The sequence below is a fragment of the Scleropages formosus genome, chromosome 20, assembly GCF_900964775.1.
Source record: "Scleropages formosus chromosome 20, fSclFor1.1, whole genome shotgun sequence".
NCBI lineage: Eukaryota > Metazoa > Chordata > Actinopteri > Osteoglossiformes > Osteoglossidae > Scleropages > Scleropages formosus.
The window spans coordinates 4,529,845-4,551,831 of record NC_041825.1 but is presented as its reverse complement, the minus strand read 5'-3'; the positions used below and the strand labels follow the sequence as shown (position 1 = coordinate 4,551,831).

Here is a 21,987-nt window from a genome sequence, read left to right as displayed (position 1 = left end):
AGATCTCGGTGTGTCCGTCCTCACTTCTCATTCCGGGCGGTTTCTTTTTACTTCCTCAGTGCGTTGTGTTTAACTGCTCCGACGGTCTGGATTATAAGGCCATGAGCAAGTTCTTCAAGGGCTTGGCGCAGTCTGGGGCCTGGGCGTGCTTTGATGAGTTCAACCGCATCGAGGTGAGATGCAAATCTGAAACACTGAAACACTTCATTCATATAGCAAACGCCTTTCTCCAAAGCAGCTCCACTGAGCACTATGTAGTATTTAGCTGACACCTTTACGCCTAAGGTGACTTACAGTGATGGATGCGCTACAGTACTGTACACTACTTAGGGTCAGTTACTCATCTGTACACCAGAGCAGCACTCTCTCACGTTCAAGTCTCCAATTCATTTGAAACACACTTCTTTGGACTGGACCTCCAAAGCTCCTGGAGGAAACGCACGTCGACACGGGGAGAACATGCAAACTCCACAAAGACTGATGGGGGACGAAACCCCACCGTGAAGCAACGGTGGTGCCCCGTCCGCCCACATTCCAAAACTAGAGTCTCACGTTCTCTTCAACTGCGCGTGCCAGGTGGAGGTGTTGTCCGTGGTAGCTCAGCAGATCCTCAGCATTCAGCAGGCCATCGTCCGCAACCTCACAACCTTCATGTTTGAGGGGACGGAACTGTCGCTCAATCCCACCTGTTCGGTCTTCATCACTATGAATCCTGGCTACGCTGGTCGAGCTGAGCTACCCGACAACCTTAAGGTAACTAAAATTCTGTGAAATATCAACACATTATAGTAACTTTACTATTATTATTAGTAACAATAACAAACATGTAGCTACAGTATGTACGACACTCGGGAATTGCTCTGTCGACAGGCCCTTTTCCGCACAGTGGCTATGATGGTGCCGGATTATGGTCTCATCGGAGAGATCTCGTTATATTCAATGGGCTTTATTGAATCCCGCAGGTAACTTTATTCTTTTTCTATTTGTGATTTTACATTTCAAATTTCAATCAGGATTCTTTGATTTTTTTTTCCATGTGGTTGATATTATGGAGATAGTTCTAGCTGTATCTAGGACTACTTCTGATGACTTCTCTTTTTCTTCCGCTTCTCGTAGCCTGGCCCAGAAAATCGTAGCCACCTACCGGTTATGCTCAGAGCAGCTGTCCTCCCAGCATCACTATGACTACGGGATGCGTGCAGTGAAATCAGTTCTCACAGCAGCAGGCAACTTGAAGCTGAAATACCCGGAAGAGAATGAGAGTGTGCTGCTGCTACGTGCCTTGATGGATGTCAACATGGCCAAGTTTCTGGCTCAGGATGTGCCTCTCTTCCAGGTCGTGCACCTTTTCCATACCGTCTGTCAGACCTACATTACCTCATGTCAGTAAACTTTTATTACGTAATATATATGATGCCTGTGCCTATTCGACTGCAGGGAATCATATCGGACCTCTTCCCAGGGGTCGTTCTTCCCAAACCAGACTATGATCTTTTGCTAAAAGCCCTCGATGAAAACATCGCCAAGCTGAAGCTCCAACCTGTCCCCTGGTTCATTGGGAAAATTATCCAGGTAGATGAATGCCATAAATACCTTTATCTAAAGAGAAGATTTTAATTGGTGGATTTTCAAAAACCAAGTTGTTTTGGAGTAGCAAGACTGTTGAATAATATCCACGATGGTCTGCTCAGGTATATGAAATGATGCTGGTACGTCACGGGTTCATGATTGTGGGGGACCCTCTTGGAGGGAAGACCAGTGCCTACAGAGTCCTTGCTGGAGCACTCAGCGATCTCTACGCAGGTTTCTCTTTTCACTTTCAATTGAATAATTCTGTAATATATAGAGTTACCCACATGTGGTAAAATGAGTGTGAGCTACTAGTCCTTGCTAATTGTTACACTTTCCTAGACTATTGAGAGCAGGCCCTTTAACTTTCTGCTTATGCCTCTGGTGTCTTGCCACAAGCCAACTTGATGGAAGAGTTTGCGGTTGACTACCGCATCATCAACCCTAAGGCCATTACCATGGGTCAGTTGTATGGCTCGTTCGACCCTGTCAGCCACGAGTGGTCAGATGGGGTGTTGGCCACCTCCTTTAGAGACCAAGCTGTGTCCACATCCGATGATCGGCAGTGGATAATCTTTGATGGGCCCATTGATGCTGTCTGGATCGAAAATATGAACACGGTGTTGGACGACAACAAAAAGGTACAACGGCAACGATTATTTTCGATTTTCTAACCAAGTGTATTTGCTGTCAGAATAGTGAATGCATGTTTCTTTGTTGTTGAGTTACTGCAATAAATTAAACAAAAAAAAAAAACAGACTGGATGAGTTTTTTACAATGAAATTCATTGAAAAAAGCTGGCGATGAAAATTTATCTATAAAACGAAGGCCTAAAATGACCTAAAGACAATATTGTGGGATGATGTGTCACTCACAGTTTTTGTGTCCTCCAAGCTGTGTCTGATGAGTGGTGAGATCATCCAAATGAGCCCCAAGATGAGCCTGATTTTCGAGCCAGCAGACCTAGAGCAGGCTTCTCCAGCCACTGTCAGCAGGTGAGGTTCCTCAAGGAGTCTGGAAGCTGATTCCACTAAGGACAAGGCCACACTGACATAAAGCTTCATACACCTTTTATACTCTAGATGCGGCATGATCTACATGGAGCCACATCAGTTGGGCTGGACTCCTTTGAAGGACTCCTATATGGACACCCTCCCAAACAGTATCAGCGAGGAGCATAAGGACCTGGTGAAGTTGTGATCTTCTTGGTTTCAAGCAAAGCCTAGTATTTCCAAGCAGACTTTCAGTGTTTTGCATTTGAAGAGAACACCTGATCACATTCCCATCACAGCACTGGCGGTGTGTTAGTGTGACAAATTGTGATTCCGCTCTCTGCAGGTTGAGGACTTGTTCGGCTGGTTAGTCCAGCCATGTTTGGACTTCCTTTATCAGGAATGCCGCTTCCTTGTGCAGACCTCTCCCATCCACTTAACCTACAGCCTGATGAGACTCTACACCTGTCTCTTGGGTGGGTTGTTTAGGAACTGTTTTACATAAAATATAGCGTTCACCCATTATGAAGGTAACATTTCTGAAAAACCGTCCATGGATAAATTCTCATAAGTCAAAGGCGTAATTACCATTAGCTTCAATGGTAGAAGTTTGAACGTGTTCTCGACCCCCAAACGTGATACCCGCTTATTCTGAAACATCACTGAATCGTTTTAAGACGATAGCGTAGTGGTTAGAGCTGCTGCCTTTGGGTCTGAAGGTTTTTGGTTTGAATCTCACCTGTTGCTGTAGCACTCCTTGATCAGTTTACTTACCTTAAATTGTTATCGTAAAGTTACCCCGCTCTATGAACGAGTAAATATTTGTAGGTTGCTTAACACTGTAAGTTACTTTGGAGGAAAGCATCAGCTAAGGAATAAATGTAAAACGCAAATAGTTCACATTAATTCTTCTAATGCAACACAACAAAGCAGTTTCCTTTCCGTAATTACTGTATAAAACTGCGTTTCTGTCCATCTGCACTCATTCAGCTCCTTCGTAGCTACCACGCACGCTTAACCGACGCTCACAAACAGAGCATGTGCATGTATGATACTCGGTGTTTCTTAATTTTAAATCATTTTTTCATGCAAAAAACCAGAACAGTAAAGAGAAAAGAAATCAGTGAAAATTGTGAATTAATTTATACTCGGCAAACAAGTTGACATGGTGTTTCACAGCACCTGGGCTGTGCGATTCCATCTTAGTTTGAAGAATGGCTGTAGGGAGTTTACTGTGGTATATCTAATTAGCGCTGTAAGTCTCCTTGGATAGAGGTATCAGCTAAATCACAGTTAATCATCATGCCGCTTTGGGGAAAAGTGTCTGCTAAATGAATAGAGGTGGTCCCCGATTTACGATTTTTCCAACTTTACGATGGTGAGCTGGCGATAGACGTTCGATAAAAACCGTACTTTGAATTTTGAATTCTGATTTTTTCCCGGGCAACCGATATGCGGTGCGATATTCTCTCGCGATGCTGGGAAGCAGCAGCGATCCGCATCTCCCAATCTGTCACACGGAGGTGTGTATTAGGTGTATTAAATGCATTTTCGACTTACGATATTTTTGACTTTCAATGGGTTTCACGGAACGTAACCCATCGTAAGTCTGGGACCACCTGTAAATGTAAATGTCTCGCAACGCTCAGCTCTTGGCAGAAGCTCAAAATCCAAATTTGGGCCTCGTAAACAAATTAACGCCCCGTAAGCCAAAGTATGGGTATCGAATGAAACTCCTTGAAGTCGAATGGACATATATCTGGGAGATGACTGTACACGTCTGTGCATGTGCAGATGATAAAGTTCCTAGTGTTTTACATACGATGTACATAATTTAGTTCTTTGAAAGTTGAATTTTTCACCTCTCTTTGGGTTTGGACAGATGAGATTGCTGAGTCCGGAACACCTGGGAAAGATTCCCTGTCCTGCCAACAGATGATGCAGTGGCTTCAGGGCCTCTTCGTGTTTGCTGTCGTGTGGGGCCTCGGTGGCACCATCAACGGGGAGAGTCGCAAGAAGTTTGATGCCTTCTTCCGTAACCTCGTCGCGGGCACGAACGACGAACACCCCCGGCCCAAAAGCGTCACTCTTCCCAAGAACGTGTTCCCTGAAAAAGGTCACTTTTGTAGATTGCTTCGTGAAATATGGGGTGGTGCCGAGCCCAGAGCAATCGCTTAACTTCTGATCTTGTCACCCCTGCTGCAGGCAGCGTTTATGATTATTATTTCCACAAGCAAGCGTCCGGACAGTGGAACACATGGACCGAAAGCATCTCTGTGGAGGAGGCGGTCATCGCACCAGGGGCTAATGTCAGTTTGCGTGGCACGGTCTTTTTCTGCTGCCTTTCCACACGCGTTATAGCTTTTGAGCTTGGTCGGCAGATGCGTGTGGTTAGCCGGTTAACCCCTGGCTTTGCTCGCTTAACTTCATTTCCACCTCGACTTCTACGGCAGGTGTCCGAGCTTATCATACCCACCATGGAGACGGCGCGCCAGATGTTTTTCCTGCGCACGTACCTCGCGCATGAGGTGCCCATGCTGTTTGTAGGGCCGACTGGCACGGGAAAGTCCATCATCACCAACAGCTTCCTGCTCAAGCTGCCCAAAGAGCAATACACCCCCAACTGCATCAACTTCTCCGCTCGAACCTCTGCCAACCAGACACAGGACATCATTATGGCTAAGCTGGACCGCAGGAGGAAAGGCGTGTTTGGGCCTCCGATGGGCAAGAAGTGTGTGGTGTACGTAGGTATGAACATGGAGTAAAGCATTACTGCACAGCGCTGGAGTATTAAAATTATATTAAAATTAAATAACATTAAAATGAGGGGTAGAGTTCATAGGTGGCTGGTAGCGTTATGGTTAGTGCTACTGCCTTTGGACACCCCTGTCGTAGGTTCGACTCCAACCTCCAGCTGTAGTACCCTTGACCCAAGATACTTACCATAAAATTACCCAGCTGCATAAAAGAGTAAATAATTGTAAGTCACTTTGGAGGAAAGTGTCGACTAAATGTAAAATTTCACATGTATGCCGCTCGTATGTTTATATATGTAATTTTCTACAATAAAATGTTTTTTTTCCGCCCAGATGATCTGAACATGCCTGCAAAGGAAATATATGGAGCCCAACCACCAATTGAGCTACTAAGACAGTGGATCGACCACAGGCACTGGTACGATAAGAAAGACACTTCCAGGTTGGACATTGTTGATGTCCTGTTCGTGTCTGCAATGGGGCCGCCTGGAGGTGGTCGCAATGACATTACAGGTACGTCTGTTACACATTTCTTCATTTTCGAGATTCGTTACAGCTGCTTTCTTTAGTTCAGTCTCATATTTTTGCAAATGGTTCAGCTGTTTAACCGAAATTACTCAGTGCATCTTTAAATAAAATAAATATGTCAATACATTCCCCCCCACCCTTTCAAGAGTTTTTGTTTTTGAGGACTGAATGTTTCACTTCTGGAAATGTTCATTTGTTTAAACTCCAGGACGCTTTACCCGGCACTTAAACATAATTTCCATTGACTCCTTTGATGATGAAACCCTGGGCAAGATTTTCACCTCCATCACTGACTGGCATTTTATGAAAGGTTTCGACGCTACGTTCCCTAGGTGAGACGTCACATGATAATTGCTATAGATGCTGTAACGAGTTACTCCGTTGGTTGGCAGTAAAACATTGAAAATACCCACTCAGCGGTGTGCCACTTACGTGTATAGGGCAGAATACTTGAACGCTTGAATATTCGTGATCAAGCAATTTCTCTCCGGTTTAGAGGAAGTGTTCTGTTTGTTAGGCTCGGGAAGGTCATGGTGCAGGCCACCATGGCTGTGTACAAAGATGCCATGGAGAACTTCCTGCCCACACCCTCAAAATCCCATTACATCTTCAACCTGAGGGATTTCTCCAGGGTCATCCGGGGTGTGCTGCTGTGCCCCTACAGCCATCTCCAGGCAAGTCGCTCTGAACACCAGCTTGTGGCCAACACCAGTGTAGCATCCTGTGTTCCTCCACAGTCCATCATGTGCTCTCAGAAATCCTACCAGTTTTATGCATCTCCATTGACGTTTCGAGTCCTATATCTCAATATAAAGAAACGTATGTAGATTTCACGTTGAATTCCACAAAACCAGCATAAGACTCACTCAGATTTTACTCGGAAGCATCTTGAGCCTAAATACTTCTAACATTTTCAGTCATATGAATGCAGTTGTCATCAGAAGGCTGCCTGTGACTCCAAAGTTATTCTTATCCCTAAGTGAAAATTAGTAAAAGCTTTGTAATTAAAGTTGAATTTGTTAATTTCCAACTACATAAAATTAAAAGCTTAAATTTTTTAAACCAATTTAAAATGAAAATCAAAGGGGGCATGGTGGTGCAGTGGGTTCAGCTGGTGCCTGGTGCCTGGTGTATGGCAGGTCTGGGGTTCGAGCCCTGCTTGGGGTTCCGTCCTGGGTGTGTCCCCTCCCCCTTAGGCCTTGCGCCCTGTGCTGCTCACCGTGACCCTGCTCAGGACAAACGGTTGTTGACGATGGATGGATGGATGGAAAATGAAAATCTGCACAAACTCCTATTCACCACCTGTTCATTGATTTTTTTTTCCCATAAGCACCTGAATGTTTGTCACCTTCATACCACTTTCAGTTTTCTTCACTGACTCCACTGTGGTCTCCACGGTAACAGCACATCTGTTACTGGTGCCGTTAGAATCACCAACACACTGAAAATGAGCAGAGTTAATGCAGTCACACACACACATACACACACACACACACATTATGAGCAAGTCACCAGTGCCTCTGAAGTACATGTCTTTGGACTATGGGTGGCAACGAAGGGAACCCACAGGGACACGTCGTTGACGTGCAAACTCTGCACAGTCTGAGCGGCATTCAAACCTGCACCTGAGCAGCCATTGTGCTGCCCTGATAATATTAATGTGATTAGTATTTCACTATTCTGCATGTAATGTTCACCGACGGTGCTGACTCTTACCTGCAGACCACCATATATCCTACGTCAGTTAGAAATTTTTGCCTATGGAAATGAAAACGATCAATTACATGCCGAAAATGATTACATTTCAGTTATATAACCTTGTCTGGTCTAAATATAGGTTTACATTTATTGACAGGAGGAGGACAAGTTGATTCGCCTTTGGATCCATGAGATTTATCGCGTCTTCTACGACCGTCTCATAGACGACACAGACAGAGAAAGGTTCTTCGATATCGTCAAAGAACGGACTTCTGGCTTTTTCAAGCAGACTATTGACAAGGTAATAAACAGACTTTGTTAATGTTTTAAAAAGTGACATTTTAAGAAACGTAGATGATCTCTTTTCGTTTCCCAATAGCTTTTGGGTCATCTCACCCAGTCCGGGAAGGTGACTGACGAAACGGTCCGCAACCTGTTCTTTGGGGACTACGCCAAGCCCGATTCCGATACGAAAGCTTATGATGAAATCAAAGAGCTCAAGGAACTGATGGAAGTGATGGAGTACTACCTGGATGAATTCAACAACATCAGCAAGGCACCTATGTCTCTTGTTATGTTCAAGTTTGCCATCGAGCACATCTCGCGCATTTGTCGTGTGCTCAAGCAGGACAATGGGCACTTGCTTCTGGTAGGAATAGGTGGTTCGGGCAGGCAGAGTGCAACCAAACTGGGCACCTTCATCAATGATTATGACCTCTTCCAAATTGAGATCACCAAGAACTATGGTATACCTGACTGGAAGGATGACCTGAAGAAGGTAATGTTAAAAGCTGGACTTCAAGGGAAGAGGACAGTCTTTCTTTTCAACGATAGCCAGATCAAGGATGAGGCGTTTGTGGAAGACATCAACATGTTGCTCAATACCGGGGACGTGCCCAACATCTTCCCTCCGGACGAGCGTGCCGACATCGTAGACAAAATGCAGGGCGTTGCACGCATGGAGGGCAAGAAGATTGATGCCACACCCCTTTCCATGTACAGCTTCTTCATCGATCGTGTCAAGGCCAACTTGCATGTTGTACTCGGTATTACAAGCTCTTGCATGTCTCTTCCCTGTTCATCATCATTTATTATATACATACTGTATATCTTTGAAGCAGATGATTTTTATTGCGTTTTGTGTTTCTTTGCAGCAATGAGTCCAATTGGGGATTCTTTCAGGAACCGATTGCGTATGTTCCCATCCCTCATCAACTGCTGCACCATTGACTGGTTTCAGGCCTGGCCCACTGATGCTCTAGAGATGGTGGCACACAAGTTTCTGGAAGATGTAGAGTTAGAGGATGACATCAGGAGAGAGTTTGTATAAAATCTGCATCATTCCGGCATCGATACGATTCATCAATTTTGACTCCGTTCCCAGCTAATTCCTCAGTGTTTGGGGTGTACCTGTGTGTACTGTCTGACTGCGTCTTTTCTGCTGCAGAGTGGTGGAGATGTGCAAAACCTTCCAGGAGAGCGTCAGGAATTTATCAGAGAAGTACTTTTCCCGGCTAGGCAGACACAACTACGTGACACCAACTTCCTACCTAGAGCTTATCCTCACATTCAAAGTTCTGCTCAACTCAAAGAGACAAGAAGTGGATACCGCGAGGAGCCGTTACTTGGTGGGATTACAGAAACTGGACTTTGCGGCATCCCAGGTGCGTACACTTACACGTCTGTGGCATTTTTTTGTAGCGCGAGACCCAAGTTGGGGTCAAGAATGAGGTGGTGATTTATGTCATGCTTGATCTTTGACTCACATTATCTTGATCGAAACTCTTGCGATTCAGGTGTCAGTGATGCAGCAGGAATTAACTGCCCTGCAACCAGAGCTGATTAAGACATCAGCTGAGACAGAGGAGATGATGAAGAAGATTGAGGTAGAGACAGTAGAAGTGGATGCTAAAAAGAAGCTTGTGTTGGTAGACGAACAGGTGGCAAATGAGGCAGCGGCTGCAGCGAAAAAAATTAAGGTAATGCTTTTCTGCACTAAAATAATGTAAATGTAAATATAATGTAAATACTACTAATAATAACATTATACAAGCACTTATTGTAACATGGTAGTTTCATTCTGTTGAAAGCGTTAAATTTAAGTGTCGAAGGCTGAAACTAAGCAGGCGTATTAATGACCATGATGATGGATGTTATATGTGTTATGTAAATTTGCACGGAATTGGAATTATTTTGGTTTCCGTCTAAAAACCCAAATGTAAGACCTCAACTGTTCTGTCCAGGATGAGTGCGAAGGTGATCTAGCGGAGGCTATGCCTGCTCTGGAGGCTGCGCTCTCAGCCCTGGACACCTTGAAACCTGCTGACATAACAGTGGTGAAGTCTATGCAGAACCCACCGGGGCCAGTGAAGCTGGTCATGGAGTCCATCTGTGTAATGAAGGGCATCAAACCGGAAAGGAAGCCAGACCCTAGTGGCTCAGGTAAGATTTAATAATATTTGCTTCAGAAGCATTAAGTGTTTTGACGCCTTTCTCCAAAACGACTTGCGATATTAGGCTTTGTAGTACATTAAGTTACTCGTAAATCGGGTAAGTACCTTGAAGGGTATTACAGCAGGTGGCGGGATTCAAACCAGGGTCATCCGAGTGCAAAGCAATAGCTGTAGGCACTACTACCACCTACCAGTACCGACAGCTGCCACCTCCGATGTACGTTATACAATATGATAAGTATGGAAAAGGTGTTATTATAATACATAATATATGAGCTTTTTTATATTTTATATATTTATTACTTAGAAGAATTATAGCCGATGAGTCCAGGTAAAACTCAAGATATCTGGCTTAAATAAATGACAAACTTTTTTTATATGTTATTTAGGATTATTTTCCATTCCATTAATTTCCGTTGCGTTCAGTTTTCTTTTCTGAATATCCATATGAAAATTTCTGTATGCATGATATTTACATTTTACAGTACTGTTTGGCAACATTTCCAAATTTCTGTTTTTATTGTGATAAAGGTAAAATGGTTGAGGACTACTGGGGGCCCTCAAAGAAGCTGCTGAGTGACATGAAGTTTCTGGAGAATCTGAAAACATTTGATAGAGACAATATCCCAGCAGCCAATATCAAGAAGATCAGAGAGAAGTTCATCGACAATCCAGATTTCCAACCCTCCATCATCAAAAGTGTTTCGTCGGCATGTGAGGGTTTGTGTAAATGGGTGCGAGCCATGGAAGTGTACGAGAGAGTGGCCAAGGTGGTGGCTCCCAAGAAGGAGCGGCTGAAGGAAGCAGAGGGAGAGCTTGAATTGCAGATGCAGAAGCTTTCTGTGAAGAGAGCTGAACTGAAAGAGGTGGAGGACAGACTGCAGGCCTTGAACGACACCTTCGATGTCATGAATAATAAGAAAATAGATTTAGAGAATAACATCGAACTGTGCAAGCAGAAGCTGATCCGTGCAGAGAAGCTAATCGGTGGTCTTGGTGGGGAGAAGGACAGGTGGACGGAGGCTGCCAGACTCCTGAGCATACGATATACTAACCTCACCGGTGATGTGCTGCTTTCCTCAGGCATGGTGGCCTACCTGGGGGCTTTTACAGTTGACTATCGTGTTGAGTGCCAAAAGGAGTGGCATTTGCTCTGCAAGAAGAAGCAAATTCCATGCTCTGAAGAATTCACACTGAGCAATACGTTGGGGAACCCGGTGATGATTAGAGCGTGGCAGATTGCAGGGCTGCCTGTGGATGCTTTCTCCACTGACAATGGAATAATTGTGTCCAATTCCCGGAGATGGCCCTTGATGATAGATCCTCAGGGCCAGGCTAATAAATGGGTCAAAAACATGGAGAAAGCCAACAAGCTAGCTGTCATTAAACTCTCTGATGCCAACTATGTAAGAACCCTGGAAAATGCTATCCAGTTTGGAACACCCATCCTGCTGGAAAGTGTAGGTGAGGAGCTGGATGCTGTGCTGGAGCCTGTGCTGTTGAAGCAGACTTTTAAGCAACAAGGAGTGGAGTACATGAGGCTTGGGGAGAACATTGTTGAGTACTCTAAAGACTTCCGTTTCTACATGACCACTCGCCTCAGGAACCCCCACTACCTACCTGAGATTGCGGTCAAAGTATGCTTACTGAATTTCATGATCACCCCAATGGGCCTAGAAGACCAGCTCCTGGGTATTGTTGCTGCTAAGGAGAAGCCTGAGCTTGAGGAGAAGAAAAACCAGTTAATTATTGAGAGTGCTGCCAATAATAAGCAGCTAAAAGAGATTGAAGACAAAATCCTCGAGGTGCTGTCTTCTTCACATGGCAATATCCTGGAAGATGAGACTGCAATCCACATTCTTTCCTCCTCTAAGGTGCTCTCGGAAGAGATATCAGAAAAACAAAAGATTGCAAGCATTACTGAGAAAGAGATTGACGACACCAGAATGGGATATCGACCTGTTGCAACACATTCTTCAATTCTCTTTTTCTGCATTTCGGAGCTTGCTAATATTGAACCTATGTACCAATACTCATTGACCTGGTTTATTAACCTTTACGTGCAGTCAATTGCTCAGAGCTTGAAGAGCGAGGAGCTTCTCACCAGGATTGATAACATCATCGACCACTTCACCGTCAGCATCTATAACAACGTGTGCCGTTCTCTCTTTGAGAAAGACAAGCTGCTCTTCTCCTTGCTGCTTACGGTAGGAATCATGCAGGGCAAAGGCAAAGTGGATAACGAGGTATGGCGATTCCTCTTGACGGGAGGAATCGCCCTGGACAATCCGTATCCAAATCCAGCCCCCGAGTGGCTGTCTGAAAAATCCTGGTCTGAGATTGTACGAGCCTCTAAACTCAAGAACCTGGGTGGACTTTTTGAACATGTTCGTGCCAATATTCCCAAATGGAAGAAGATCTATGACTCTGGCAGACCTCATGAGGAGAAACTCCCAGACAAGTGGAGTGTGCTAGTGGGGATGGATCGCATGGTGGTACTGCGCTGCTTCAGACCAGACAAACTGGTGCCAGCTGTGCAGGAATTTATTACTGACAATATTGGCAGGACCTTTATTGAGCCTCCCACCTTTGACCTAGCAGGCAGTTACAAAGACTCCAACTGCTGCTCACCCCTGATCTTTGTGCTTTCTCCTGGATCTGATCCTACTGCTGGTAATGTGTAGCATTTAGGGATGCCATTATGATTACCTTACTTTGCAATTAAGATTTGTATTGTAATGTTAGATGCAAAAATCTTATTTATTTGATCTCTAGTTTTATGGTTTCAACTTAAGGCTATAACTTTTTCGGAGCTATAACAATTCAAATGCTGCTTGAGCTTGTTTTTATTGCTTGGCACGTCTTTCTCAGGGTTGCTAAAGTTTGCAGATGATTTGGACATGGGAGGCAGCAAGATTCAGACTATCTCCCTGGGCCAGGGTCAAGGCCCCATTGCTGCTACGATGATCAATTCAGCCCTTAAAGAGGGTACATGGGTGGTATTGCAGAACTGCCACCTTGCCACAAGCTGGATGCCCACACTGGAAAAGATCTGTGAGGAGGTGATCACACCTGAGAACACCAATGAAACATTCAGGTCAGCAGGGAATTTTTGGTGGTCAAGTCTTCCTCAGATGTATGGGCTTTGAGCTAGAAGAATATATTCACTGCATTATTTTTATTATATCGTCCACAGATTATGGTTGACTAGTTACCCTTCTGACAAGTTTCCAGTCAGCATCCTTCAGAATGGAGTAAAGATGACCAACGAACCTCCTAAAGGCCTACGCGCCAACCTTCTACGTTCCTATATCAGTGACCCTATCTCAGACCCTGCCTTTTTCTGCAGCTCAAGGAAGCAGGAGATATGGCAGAAGTTGCTCTTTGGTTTGTGTTTTTTCCATGCTTTGGTGCAAGAGAGGAGGAATTTTGGACCACTGGGTACGTCACCAATGTGCTGTTCTCTGGCAAACTGTGTCTCCTCTTTAGCTCTTCCTCAAACATACACTTTTTTGTTATTTATTGTGACATCCAATTTTATGACACCTTAAATGTCTTCTGCAAAACTGGCAGAACTGTGATGTTTCACACTATGAAAAATGGTAGAATTGCAAGAATCTGGATGTTGTCTAGGTTGGAACATCCCCTACGAATTTAATGAATCCGATCTCCGAATCAGCATGAGGCAAATTCAGATGTTTCTCGATGAATATGAGGAAGTTCCTCTGGAGGCCTTGACTTACCTGACAGGTAATTTCACAAGAAAAACACAAATTCTTACTTGTGTATTTCAGAAAACACTGATAGCTTCTTCTCTTTCTACTCGTTTCCCATTTGCTTCTTCAGGGGAGTGTAACTATGGAGGAAGAGTAACCGATGACAAAGACAGACGACTGCTTATATCTCTGCTGTCCATCTTCTACTGCCGGGAAGTGATTGAGCAGGAGCAATATTACCTCTCAGAGGGAGACCTGTATTTCATCCCCCCTCATGGCCCTTATCAGGTGAGGACTAGTGTACCTGACTCTCTGCATCTGAAATATCAAGAAATGAGAAGCAGATTTAGACTCCAGTTTACTAACAGACTTCTCATACATGTCCTGTCTTGCTTCCTTAATTGTTCATGTTGCAGACCTATCTTGACTACGTCCGCAGCCTGCCCATCAATGCTGACCCTGGGGTGTTTGGGCTCAACAGCAATGCTGACATTACAAAAGACAATCAGGAGACCAACCAGCTACTAGAGGGAGTATTGCTTACATTACCCAGACAGGCAGGGGGTGGGGTCAAGTCTCCTCAGGTGAGAACAGCTCGACTAAAACAGCAATTCTGAAAAGCTTGGAACCATAGCGTCTCAGGAATCCATGGAATACAGAAGCAGTTACTGAATTTAGCTTTGTAACTAAGAGGTCACAGAAAAAGATGAACTATCAGATCCGAGGTGTTCACTTTCGTTGAGTTTCTTTATCTTTGCCAATCCAATGCGATTCTGCTTTCAGGACATAGTTGACGAATTGGCAGATGACATCTTATCAAAACTCCCGGCTGACTTTGATGTACAGATGGTGATGAATAAATATCCTGTAGTCTATGAAGAGTCAATGAACACAGTTCTGAGACAGGAGATCATTCGCTTTAACAGGTATGCTTAGCTATCCACCAGATACCGTGGTAATGTGGTGCTCACAAAATATCTATGTCAGGATTTTCACATTGTCAAAATAGTTATGTTGGGATTATAAAATATGTACATTTGAGAGCATTTCGGCAATCATCTTATCTTCCCTCTTCAAAAATGCTGTATTCCATGTCTCATACTCCTCCACATAACAGGGTAATCCAATCTTTTGCTTTAGGGCAAAGTCATGCTGAACTGCAGTCTCTAAAACAATTGAAACATTCGCTGAACTGTTTAGCTATACTTTATTTACCCTGTGATAACCAAATTAGAACACTGAAATCCAAAGGAAGGAAATGACTTTTCCAGGAGATAAACTGATGTAAGATTTATCTTGGAATGCATTAGAGACTTCATTGTTTCTCTTAGTCTGTTGATACAAAATATGCCCTTCTAGTGAATCATTGCAATGCATTCCTGATTACTACGTGTTCTCGTAAATCTGGCCTAAATTACGTTTAATTGAAACGAGAAAAAGTATAACGTGGTCCTGAGCCCAAAACAGCTGCATTATCACCTGATTAAATAAACTTGGAAAAACTTGGTGCAGAACCTAACAAGGCAATTTTCTTGTTTTACTTCATAAGGCAAATGTTCCACAGTTGAGCTATTTCTAAACATATGATGCAGCAGACCAGAGCTGGATGGGCAGATGACAAAACTGATGGTGGAACAGAAAGTTTTCTACTATAGTAGAGACATGGTCAACTGCTGAAATCTCTCAACAGGAGATTTGTGACAGTACAATGACTTCTCACAATAAAACTCAGTAGAAACTGAGTCACTAGAACCCAAACACACAAAAAAAAAAATCACTATCACACATAAGAGCTGTACTTTCTTCTTATGGAGTTCTCAGTCCTCTGCTTGTCACTCTGCGAAACTCATTGATTACAAACTGGTTTGTGAACTCGTGTAGTTGTTTGGCGATTGGTATTTTCATGGGTGTCATCTCTCACCCACGTTTCCCCAGACAGCATGTGCCACATACAGGTGGTCCCCCCCAGATTTACGATGAGGTTACGTTCCGCAAAACCCAACACAAGTCGAAAATACTGTCAAGTTGAAAGTGCATTTAATACACCTGATACATACTTCTGCGTGATAGACTGGTAGTTGCAGATTGCTGCCGCTACCCAGCATCGTGAGAGAGTATCGCACCACAGATCGGTTGCCCAGGGAAAAAAAATCAAAATTCGAAGTACGGTTTGTACTGAATGTCTATTGCCAGCTCACCATTGTAAAGTCAAAAAAATCACAAGTCAAACCATCATAAATCGGGAACCACCTGTACCAGAAAATAAGTCTAGTGAATATTTAAAAAACCATAGGTATAATATTCTATTCATTATTTTAAAAACAAGAGGTAAATCTTTCACTTTGGGGCAATCATGAAAATAGCCTATACTTAAAGCATGAGAAAGATGTCCATGTGGTGGCTCTGATGTTGCTCACAATACTTAAGTACTCCTCTGCATGCCAGTGGGGTAGCTCTGAATTTGTAGACACACTATGTATTCCTTCGTGTCATCAGGCAGCGTATTCAGTTTTTGCTCATATGGTTCTTCTCCTTAAAGGTGGATTCACTGGCTCAGCTGCTGTTGACTATCTAGGCCACTATGAGTATCTCATCATGCCTTTTGGTCTGGCAAATGCACCCTCAATTTGCCAATTTGTTGTACATATGAAATGATCTACTGGCCTGTGCCATCGAGACTTGGTGCTTGATAATGTTGGGTTTTTTTTAATCTATCTTATAGACTAACTTCTGTGGTGCGCAGCAGTTTGGTGAATATCCGCAAGGCTATAAAAGGACTGGTTGTGATGTCAGCTGAGCTGGAGAATGTGTTCAACAGCATGCTGGTAGGAAAGGTCCCAGCCATGTGGGCGGCCAAGTCTTACCCCTCACTGAAGCCTTTAGGGAGCTACGTCTCAGACTTTCTGGCCAGACTACAGTTTTTGCAGGCAAGATATTGATATGCATGCAACAGAATGCACAAGAATTTAATCTGCGAGAAAACCGCAACTGATATTTGTTGGATAATGTTTAATAAATCCTGCAAATCTCTTTCACAGGACTGGATTGATAAAGGACCTCCCAATGTGTTCTGGCTGTCTGGATTTTACTTCACACAGTCTTTCCTCACAGGGGTGTCTCAAAATTTTGCTCGGAAGTACTCTATCCCAATCGACTACATTGGATTTGAATTTGAGGTGAGGATCACACATCACTTATAAGGAGTAAACCCACAAAGGCCTAGGCTGTAAAATACTAGTAAAATACATGACCACAAATAACTAAATATAAATTTACTGAACATGTATGGTATTGATAGTGCAAATTTTTTCCTCATAATTACTCAAACTGATTAAACGTTTTGCTTACAAGTGTTTCCTTTTTCTGGTAAGGTGACTAAACAGGAGACACAGATGACACAGAAGCCTAAAGATGGGGCTTATGTGAAAGGCCTCTTCCTAGAAGGTGCTCGCTGGGACAGGGAGAAAATGGTCATTGGAGAGTCACTCCCCAAGATTCTATTCGACTTTCTGCCCATCATATGGCTTAAGCCAGGGAGAATGGCTACATTCCTCCATGAAAAAATCTATTCCTGTCCCGTTTACAAGACTAGTGCCCGCCGAGGTACCCTCTCCACCACGGGCCACTCCACCAACTACGTGCTATCCATTGAGCTGCCCTCAGACAAGCCTGAGAAGCACTGGATCAACCGTGGTGTGGCATGTCTCTGCCAGCTCGATGACTGAGCCTTCCACTCGCTGATTAGTCTAATAAAGAGAGCTGCGGAACACATCAGTGTTTATTGCACTTTAAGCATATTAGAAGTAAATGCAATTATTTAATTAGTCCATTGGGCATGTATCTTATCACCTGAGATATACATGGCAAAAGTAAATACAATCAGTGCCTGGTTACCTCTATACATGATTAAGGACGACTCTTTTACGACCATGCCGTTTTGGGATTGTGTTCTCCAATGTTCAGGTTTGGGCCCATATTCTTAAGTACATTTTCATTAAAACTTATGTCACTGACCAAACCTCAGCAACCTACCAGTAATACTGGCCTCTGCACAGGTGGCACAGCTCATGAATGTACATGTGCGCAGGTGTATAACGAATAAATACTGATATGAGCTCATGGAGCATTTAGAGCTGCTGCCTTGGATCCGAAGGTTGCCGGTTCGTATCTCACCTACTGCTGTAGTACCCTTGTGCAAGGTACCTTCCCTAAGTTGCTCCAGTAGAATTACCCTGCTGTATAATTAGGTAAATAACTAAGTATCTTAACATTAAGTCACTTTGCAGAAAGACTTAAGCTAAATGTAGATGTAACAATTTACAAATATCGACCCAAAACATACATTATAATGTATGCTTAACTTGTCTCCTCCATTTTTGGTGAGAGATAAAAATATAGTGAAATTGTGAAATAATTATCTTCTAAAACAAGTATGTTCTATTGTTTTTATTTTATGCTGCAGTGTATTGTATACTTTTGGCATCATATGAGATCATGGACAAAGGTAAATTATTACAGCAATTAAGTAATCAATAACTATTACATCATTGCAATTATTTTTTGCATAACTGATCCATAAGAACATTTAAATTCATGGTAGTTTCTTCTCAAGGTGCAAATAAACAGGTAGCAGACTATGTCTAAGGAATAACAAATTTGTGGGGAATTTCTTTTCCTTTCACTCTTTGCATTGAACAATAAAATAATGAAAACTTCCTGTGTGAAGACAGTGATTTGGATGATTACTATTCCAAATATTTTTAATAAATATGCAAAATTGATAAGAAAGAAAATTACCCAATAATTATCAGAGCATTCATAGCAAGTTTTTTTTATATACACACACACACAACATTGTATACAGAATATTTTCATTAAAAATTTAAACAAGCTTTTATGCATTTTTAGAACCCCTTCTATTCATAATGAACAACAGAGGTGTATTTTATTATGTACATGTGTGGGAAATTACACCTTCACTACAATTACTGAGCCCACAATACAATATAAAATATAACCACTGAACAAGCAAGGATACTGATTCACAAAACATCTATAAATATTAACATTGAAAGTATAACATGTACATAACTGAACTATATGTATAGAAATCTAGATGTTGCAACATTTTCATGAGACTGAAGAGGCGGGAGAGCTGCTGCTCAGCACGCTACTCATGTCAAACCTGCTTCCCAGCAGCCTGTCAGCTGTCATCAAGTGACTTGAGGTAAATAGGCTTGGCCTGTTTCCTCAGCCTCTCCTGCGCACGTAGCCTCCTGCCCTTCTGTGTGGCAAGTCCCATCGGAGGAATGTGCACCTGAAAGGAAGAGCACGTAAGTGAGAAACCATCTCTTGATATTAACTGAAATATTAGTTTAGCAACAGGTACATTCTTTTTTTTTTCCCCTTAATATTTAGAACTGAAATGACTACTTCAATGACTCATTTGTCTCTACTGGGATTGAAATCTCAAAACAGTAACACCCCATAAATTATTAGAATATCAAAACAGACTCAAAAGAAATAAGAATGCATATCTTTGGAACCTTTCCAAATACAGGTGTTCCACAAGTTATTTAAAAAAAAAAAACCTCTTAAAACAGTTGCTCTTTAACCTTACCATATTATTTGAGTCCTAAAGTTTGGTTGTAATATCTAAGGATGACTACAACCTCAAAGCACTATATTTCATATTGTTCAGGTATCAAGCAGAAACTGTTTTGTTCACAAAACTGTGTCTGTGATCCACTTCAAGTTACTTATTATTTACAAAGGCTGACAAATAAACCCCAGCACTATTTTTTTTATTATTGCTAAAATAATGTACATTTATTTCAGGGAAATACAAGAGTAACCTCCTTAGGAGCAGGACCTTGAAATATCACAATGTTAACTGATCAACAGTGTAAAACTTGGTGTTAAATTCTTGTCAAATTTCATAAATTAGAGGGGAGCAAATTGCAGGGGCAGACAGCGCCAAGGCTTTCGGTCATCACTCACCGGCCTGGGATACGGATTCTGGTAGTGGAGCCCTTGAAATACAAAATGCAGTAATGAACGCAACTGCTCAATGTAAAGCACACGGTATTTCCATCACTGTCTATTCAGATACGGTGTTTCTATATATGGATTTGAAAAGTAATCACTGAAAACGTGTAAAAGGCTGCACTTGGGTTCCACTCACCGATTTCAATCCTGGCCTGGCACTCTTCTATACACTTCCTTATGGACTCCAAGTCGCTCACCTGGAAACAGATGTGCAGCACAGCTTTACTGCAGACAACCTAATGGGTTTGTCATTCATCTCACCTGTGAAACCGCATTCGTATAAGATGGTCTTTATTCATTGTTATGGCTTAGATGAAGATCAGATCACATGTCAGTAGCCAAACAGAAGCACTTTAATTGAGGATCAACACTGCGAGAAAGGCCAAAAGCCGACCTTGACCCCTGGACGGTACAGTCTCCAGCCGTATTTAGGGTTCCCCTGAAGGCCGGGCTTTTTCCATCCATTCCTCCCCCCCCCCAATTTCTTTATTTAATTATTTATTTAGAAAACTGCCGGAGAAGCAAGCGCTACCTGCTGGTTTTGCCGGAACAGGGTGCGCGCCTCGTGCGCGATGTAGCGCCTCTCGTCGTCCGTGTCCTGCTGCAGGCCGCTGCGCGCGCGCCAGCCCCGCGCGATCCGCAGCACGCGCCGGTACAGCGTCAGCACCTCGTGGCGCGTGGCAGCCGTCATCGGGCCTGCAGGGCTGCAGACGGACGGTTCAGCACGCGCCACGTACCTCGCGCTTCGGGACTCAAGTAACGCCGCCGGCGCCAACTGCCGGGCGCCGCAGTTCTACGGAGCACCGCTAGATGGCAGCGCACCGCTCGACCTCGACCCCCCCGCCGCATCATGTTTTACTACCTCGGTCGCTCGTGTAAACTGGAGCGTTACTACTCTGTCTAGGAAGACGTGTTCATTGCGCTTCCCATTAAAGAGAAATTACACGAGAAGGCGCCATTTGATAGTGTGTTGGGAGTTCCAGAACTTTCCCAACAAGAGCATGTCCGTCTTGACGTGATTATAAGATTTGCCAGACGTGTCTGCGTTTCTGATTAGACTAGTGCGTAACTTATGATGACACAATATCGGATAACAAACAATACAGACAGTATAGTATAGACAAGAAATCACGTCAACGAATGTAAATTCGCCTAACCACTGGGCTCTTATATCTAAAAAGATACTCGTAAACTGCGTTGGCAGCTACTTTGAAAAGTGGAAAAAAAACGTAAGATAGTATAACAAATTTACACAAATAGACGAGAATATTCGCTTGCTGCGTTTGCCTGCTGTCAGACTCCTGTTCAGCTGTTGTACACACACAGCACGAACAACAAGTTTTGTCTCACAGTCCCCGTTACCCGTACGGCGTACCTCAGTCGGGCCCCCTCGAGCAAAATCTCGTATTTCTAACCTGCCTTCCGTAAACTGGTGGTGGGCTTATGACAAAGAGCGAAAGATAATGCCGCTACACAAAAAACTAAACAAAACCATCTGCATGAATAAATTCCGCGTGACCGACTTACCGGGGTGCTTCTGCTTCGTGTCGCCTGTTTATGACGACATCTTTGAACGCCGTTGCCTGCGCGTGACGTAGTCCACAGTGCGCCGGTGCGTTTGGTTACGTGGTTCACAGGCCAAGATGGCTGCCTGACTGGTCGCTTATTTTGATCGCTTGCACCAAGTCTTTGCAAAAGAGTAGTGACAAAGGCTTCTAACTGAACAGTGCCCATATTTTTAAGTAGTCAAGTGCATTTGCTCTCATTCGTTTACAACAGTTAGCAAATTTTGTTACAAGAATGGCCCGTAAACGTGGACTTTTTCGCCTTCTTCTTCGCCTGAGCCTAGGTAGCGGGTGTGAACTCAGTGACAGTGAGTCTGCACGTGCCACGATTATACACGAGACATGTCACGTGTGAGGACGAGGCAGTGTGTACAGGCGATGAGGATGAGGAAGAGGAGGAGTCCCACCCCGCTGCTCATCACCCCGAGCAAGTCGTCTACTGCCAAAGAAAGTCTCTACCCTGAGCAGCTGTCAGGTTGCCGCGGAAGACTGGGATTGGAGGATCTTGAAAATTACATGAGAAGCAGAAGGTGGAATTTGGAAGTGTGTTGGGAGTTCCAGAACTTTCCCCAGAGCATGTCCGTCCTGACGTGATAAGTCTAAGAATCATGTCTTGCCCAGCGAGAAGGACAAGCTTGTTGATGCCGTTGACACTGCTTAT

The 21,987-nt window shown here is 43.6% G+C and overlaps 2 protein-coding genes across 4 annotated transcripts in view; one reads left to right on the top strand and one right to left on the bottom strand.

Annotated features, from left to right (window-relative positions):
- The window catches only part of dnah3 (dynein axonemal heavy chain 3), a 34,410-nt gene extending 16,508 nt beyond the window's left edge, over positions 1-17,902 (top strand). For both annotated transcript variants that reach the window (XM_018735018.2, XM_018735019.2), the window contains exons 30-61: positions 60-173; positions 577-753; positions 871-962; positions 1,117-1,336; positions 1,438-1,572; positions 1,692-1,803; positions 1,969-2,210; positions 2,465-2,565; positions 2,653-2,758; positions 2,909-3,038; positions 4,445-4,678; positions 4,768-4,871; positions 5,016-5,310; positions 5,652-5,831; positions 6,055-6,178; positions 6,364-6,520; positions 7,702-7,845; positions 7,924-8,590; positions 8,699-8,864; positions 8,992-9,208; positions 9,341-9,523; positions 9,788-9,986; positions 10,529-12,670; positions 12,869-13,094; positions 13,194-13,438; positions 13,631-13,747; positions 13,844-14,001; positions 14,130-14,297; positions 14,497-14,639; positions 16,436-16,640; positions 16,752-16,889; positions 17,085-17,902. In XM_018735018.2, the coding sequence (XP_018590534.2) occupies positions 60-173; positions 577-753; positions 871-962; positions 1,117-1,336; positions 1,438-1,572; positions 1,692-1,803; positions 1,969-2,210; positions 2,465-2,565; positions 2,653-2,758; positions 2,909-3,038; positions 4,445-4,678; positions 4,768-4,871; positions 5,016-5,310; positions 5,652-5,831; positions 6,055-6,178; positions 6,364-6,520; positions 7,702-7,845; positions 7,924-8,590; positions 8,699-8,864; positions 8,992-9,208; positions 9,341-9,523; positions 9,788-9,986; positions 10,529-12,670; positions 12,869-13,094; positions 13,194-13,438; positions 13,631-13,747; positions 13,844-14,001; positions 14,130-14,297; positions 14,497-14,639; positions 16,436-16,640; positions 16,752-16,889; positions 17,085-17,438 (7,995 nt within the window). In that variant the 3' untranslated portion in view covers positions 17,439-17,902. The remainder of the gene's footprint in view (positions 1-59; positions 174-576; positions 754-870; positions 963-1,116; positions 1,337-1,437; positions 1,573-1,691; positions 1,804-1,968; positions 2,211-2,464; positions 2,566-2,652; positions 2,759-2,908; positions 3,039-4,444; positions 4,679-4,767; positions 4,872-5,015; positions 5,311-5,651; positions 5,832-6,054; positions 6,179-6,363; positions 6,521-7,701; positions 7,846-7,923; positions 8,591-8,698; positions 8,865-8,991; positions 9,209-9,340; positions 9,524-9,787; positions 9,987-10,528; positions 12,671-12,868; positions 13,095-13,193; positions 13,439-13,630; positions 13,748-13,843; positions 14,002-14,129; positions 14,298-14,496; positions 14,640-16,435; positions 16,641-16,751; positions 16,890-17,084) is intronic.
- A 248-nt stretch (positions 17,903-18,150) lies between these two features.
- lyrm1 (LYR motif containing 1) lies at positions 18,151-21,349 on the bottom strand. Of its 2 annotated transcripts, none has more exons than XM_029246910.1 (5): positions 21,289-21,349; positions 20,294-20,465; positions 19,898-19,958; positions 19,714-19,745; positions 18,151-19,030 (listed from the first exon to the last, which is right to left on the bottom strand). In XM_029246910.1, exons 2-5 carry the CDS (start codon positions 20,450-20,452, stop codon positions 18,917-18,919), a joined length of 366 nt encoding a protein of 121 aa, XP_029102743.1. In that variant the 5' UTR covers positions 20,453-20,465; positions 21,289-21,349; the 3' UTR covers positions 18,151-18,916. The 2 variants fall into 2 exon arrangements, with proteins under 2 accessions (XP_029102743.1, XP_029102744.1); XM_029246911.1 differs by lacking the exon at positions 21,289-21,349 and adding an exon at positions 21,137-21,277.
- Positions 21,350-21,987: the final 638 nt, after the last annotated feature.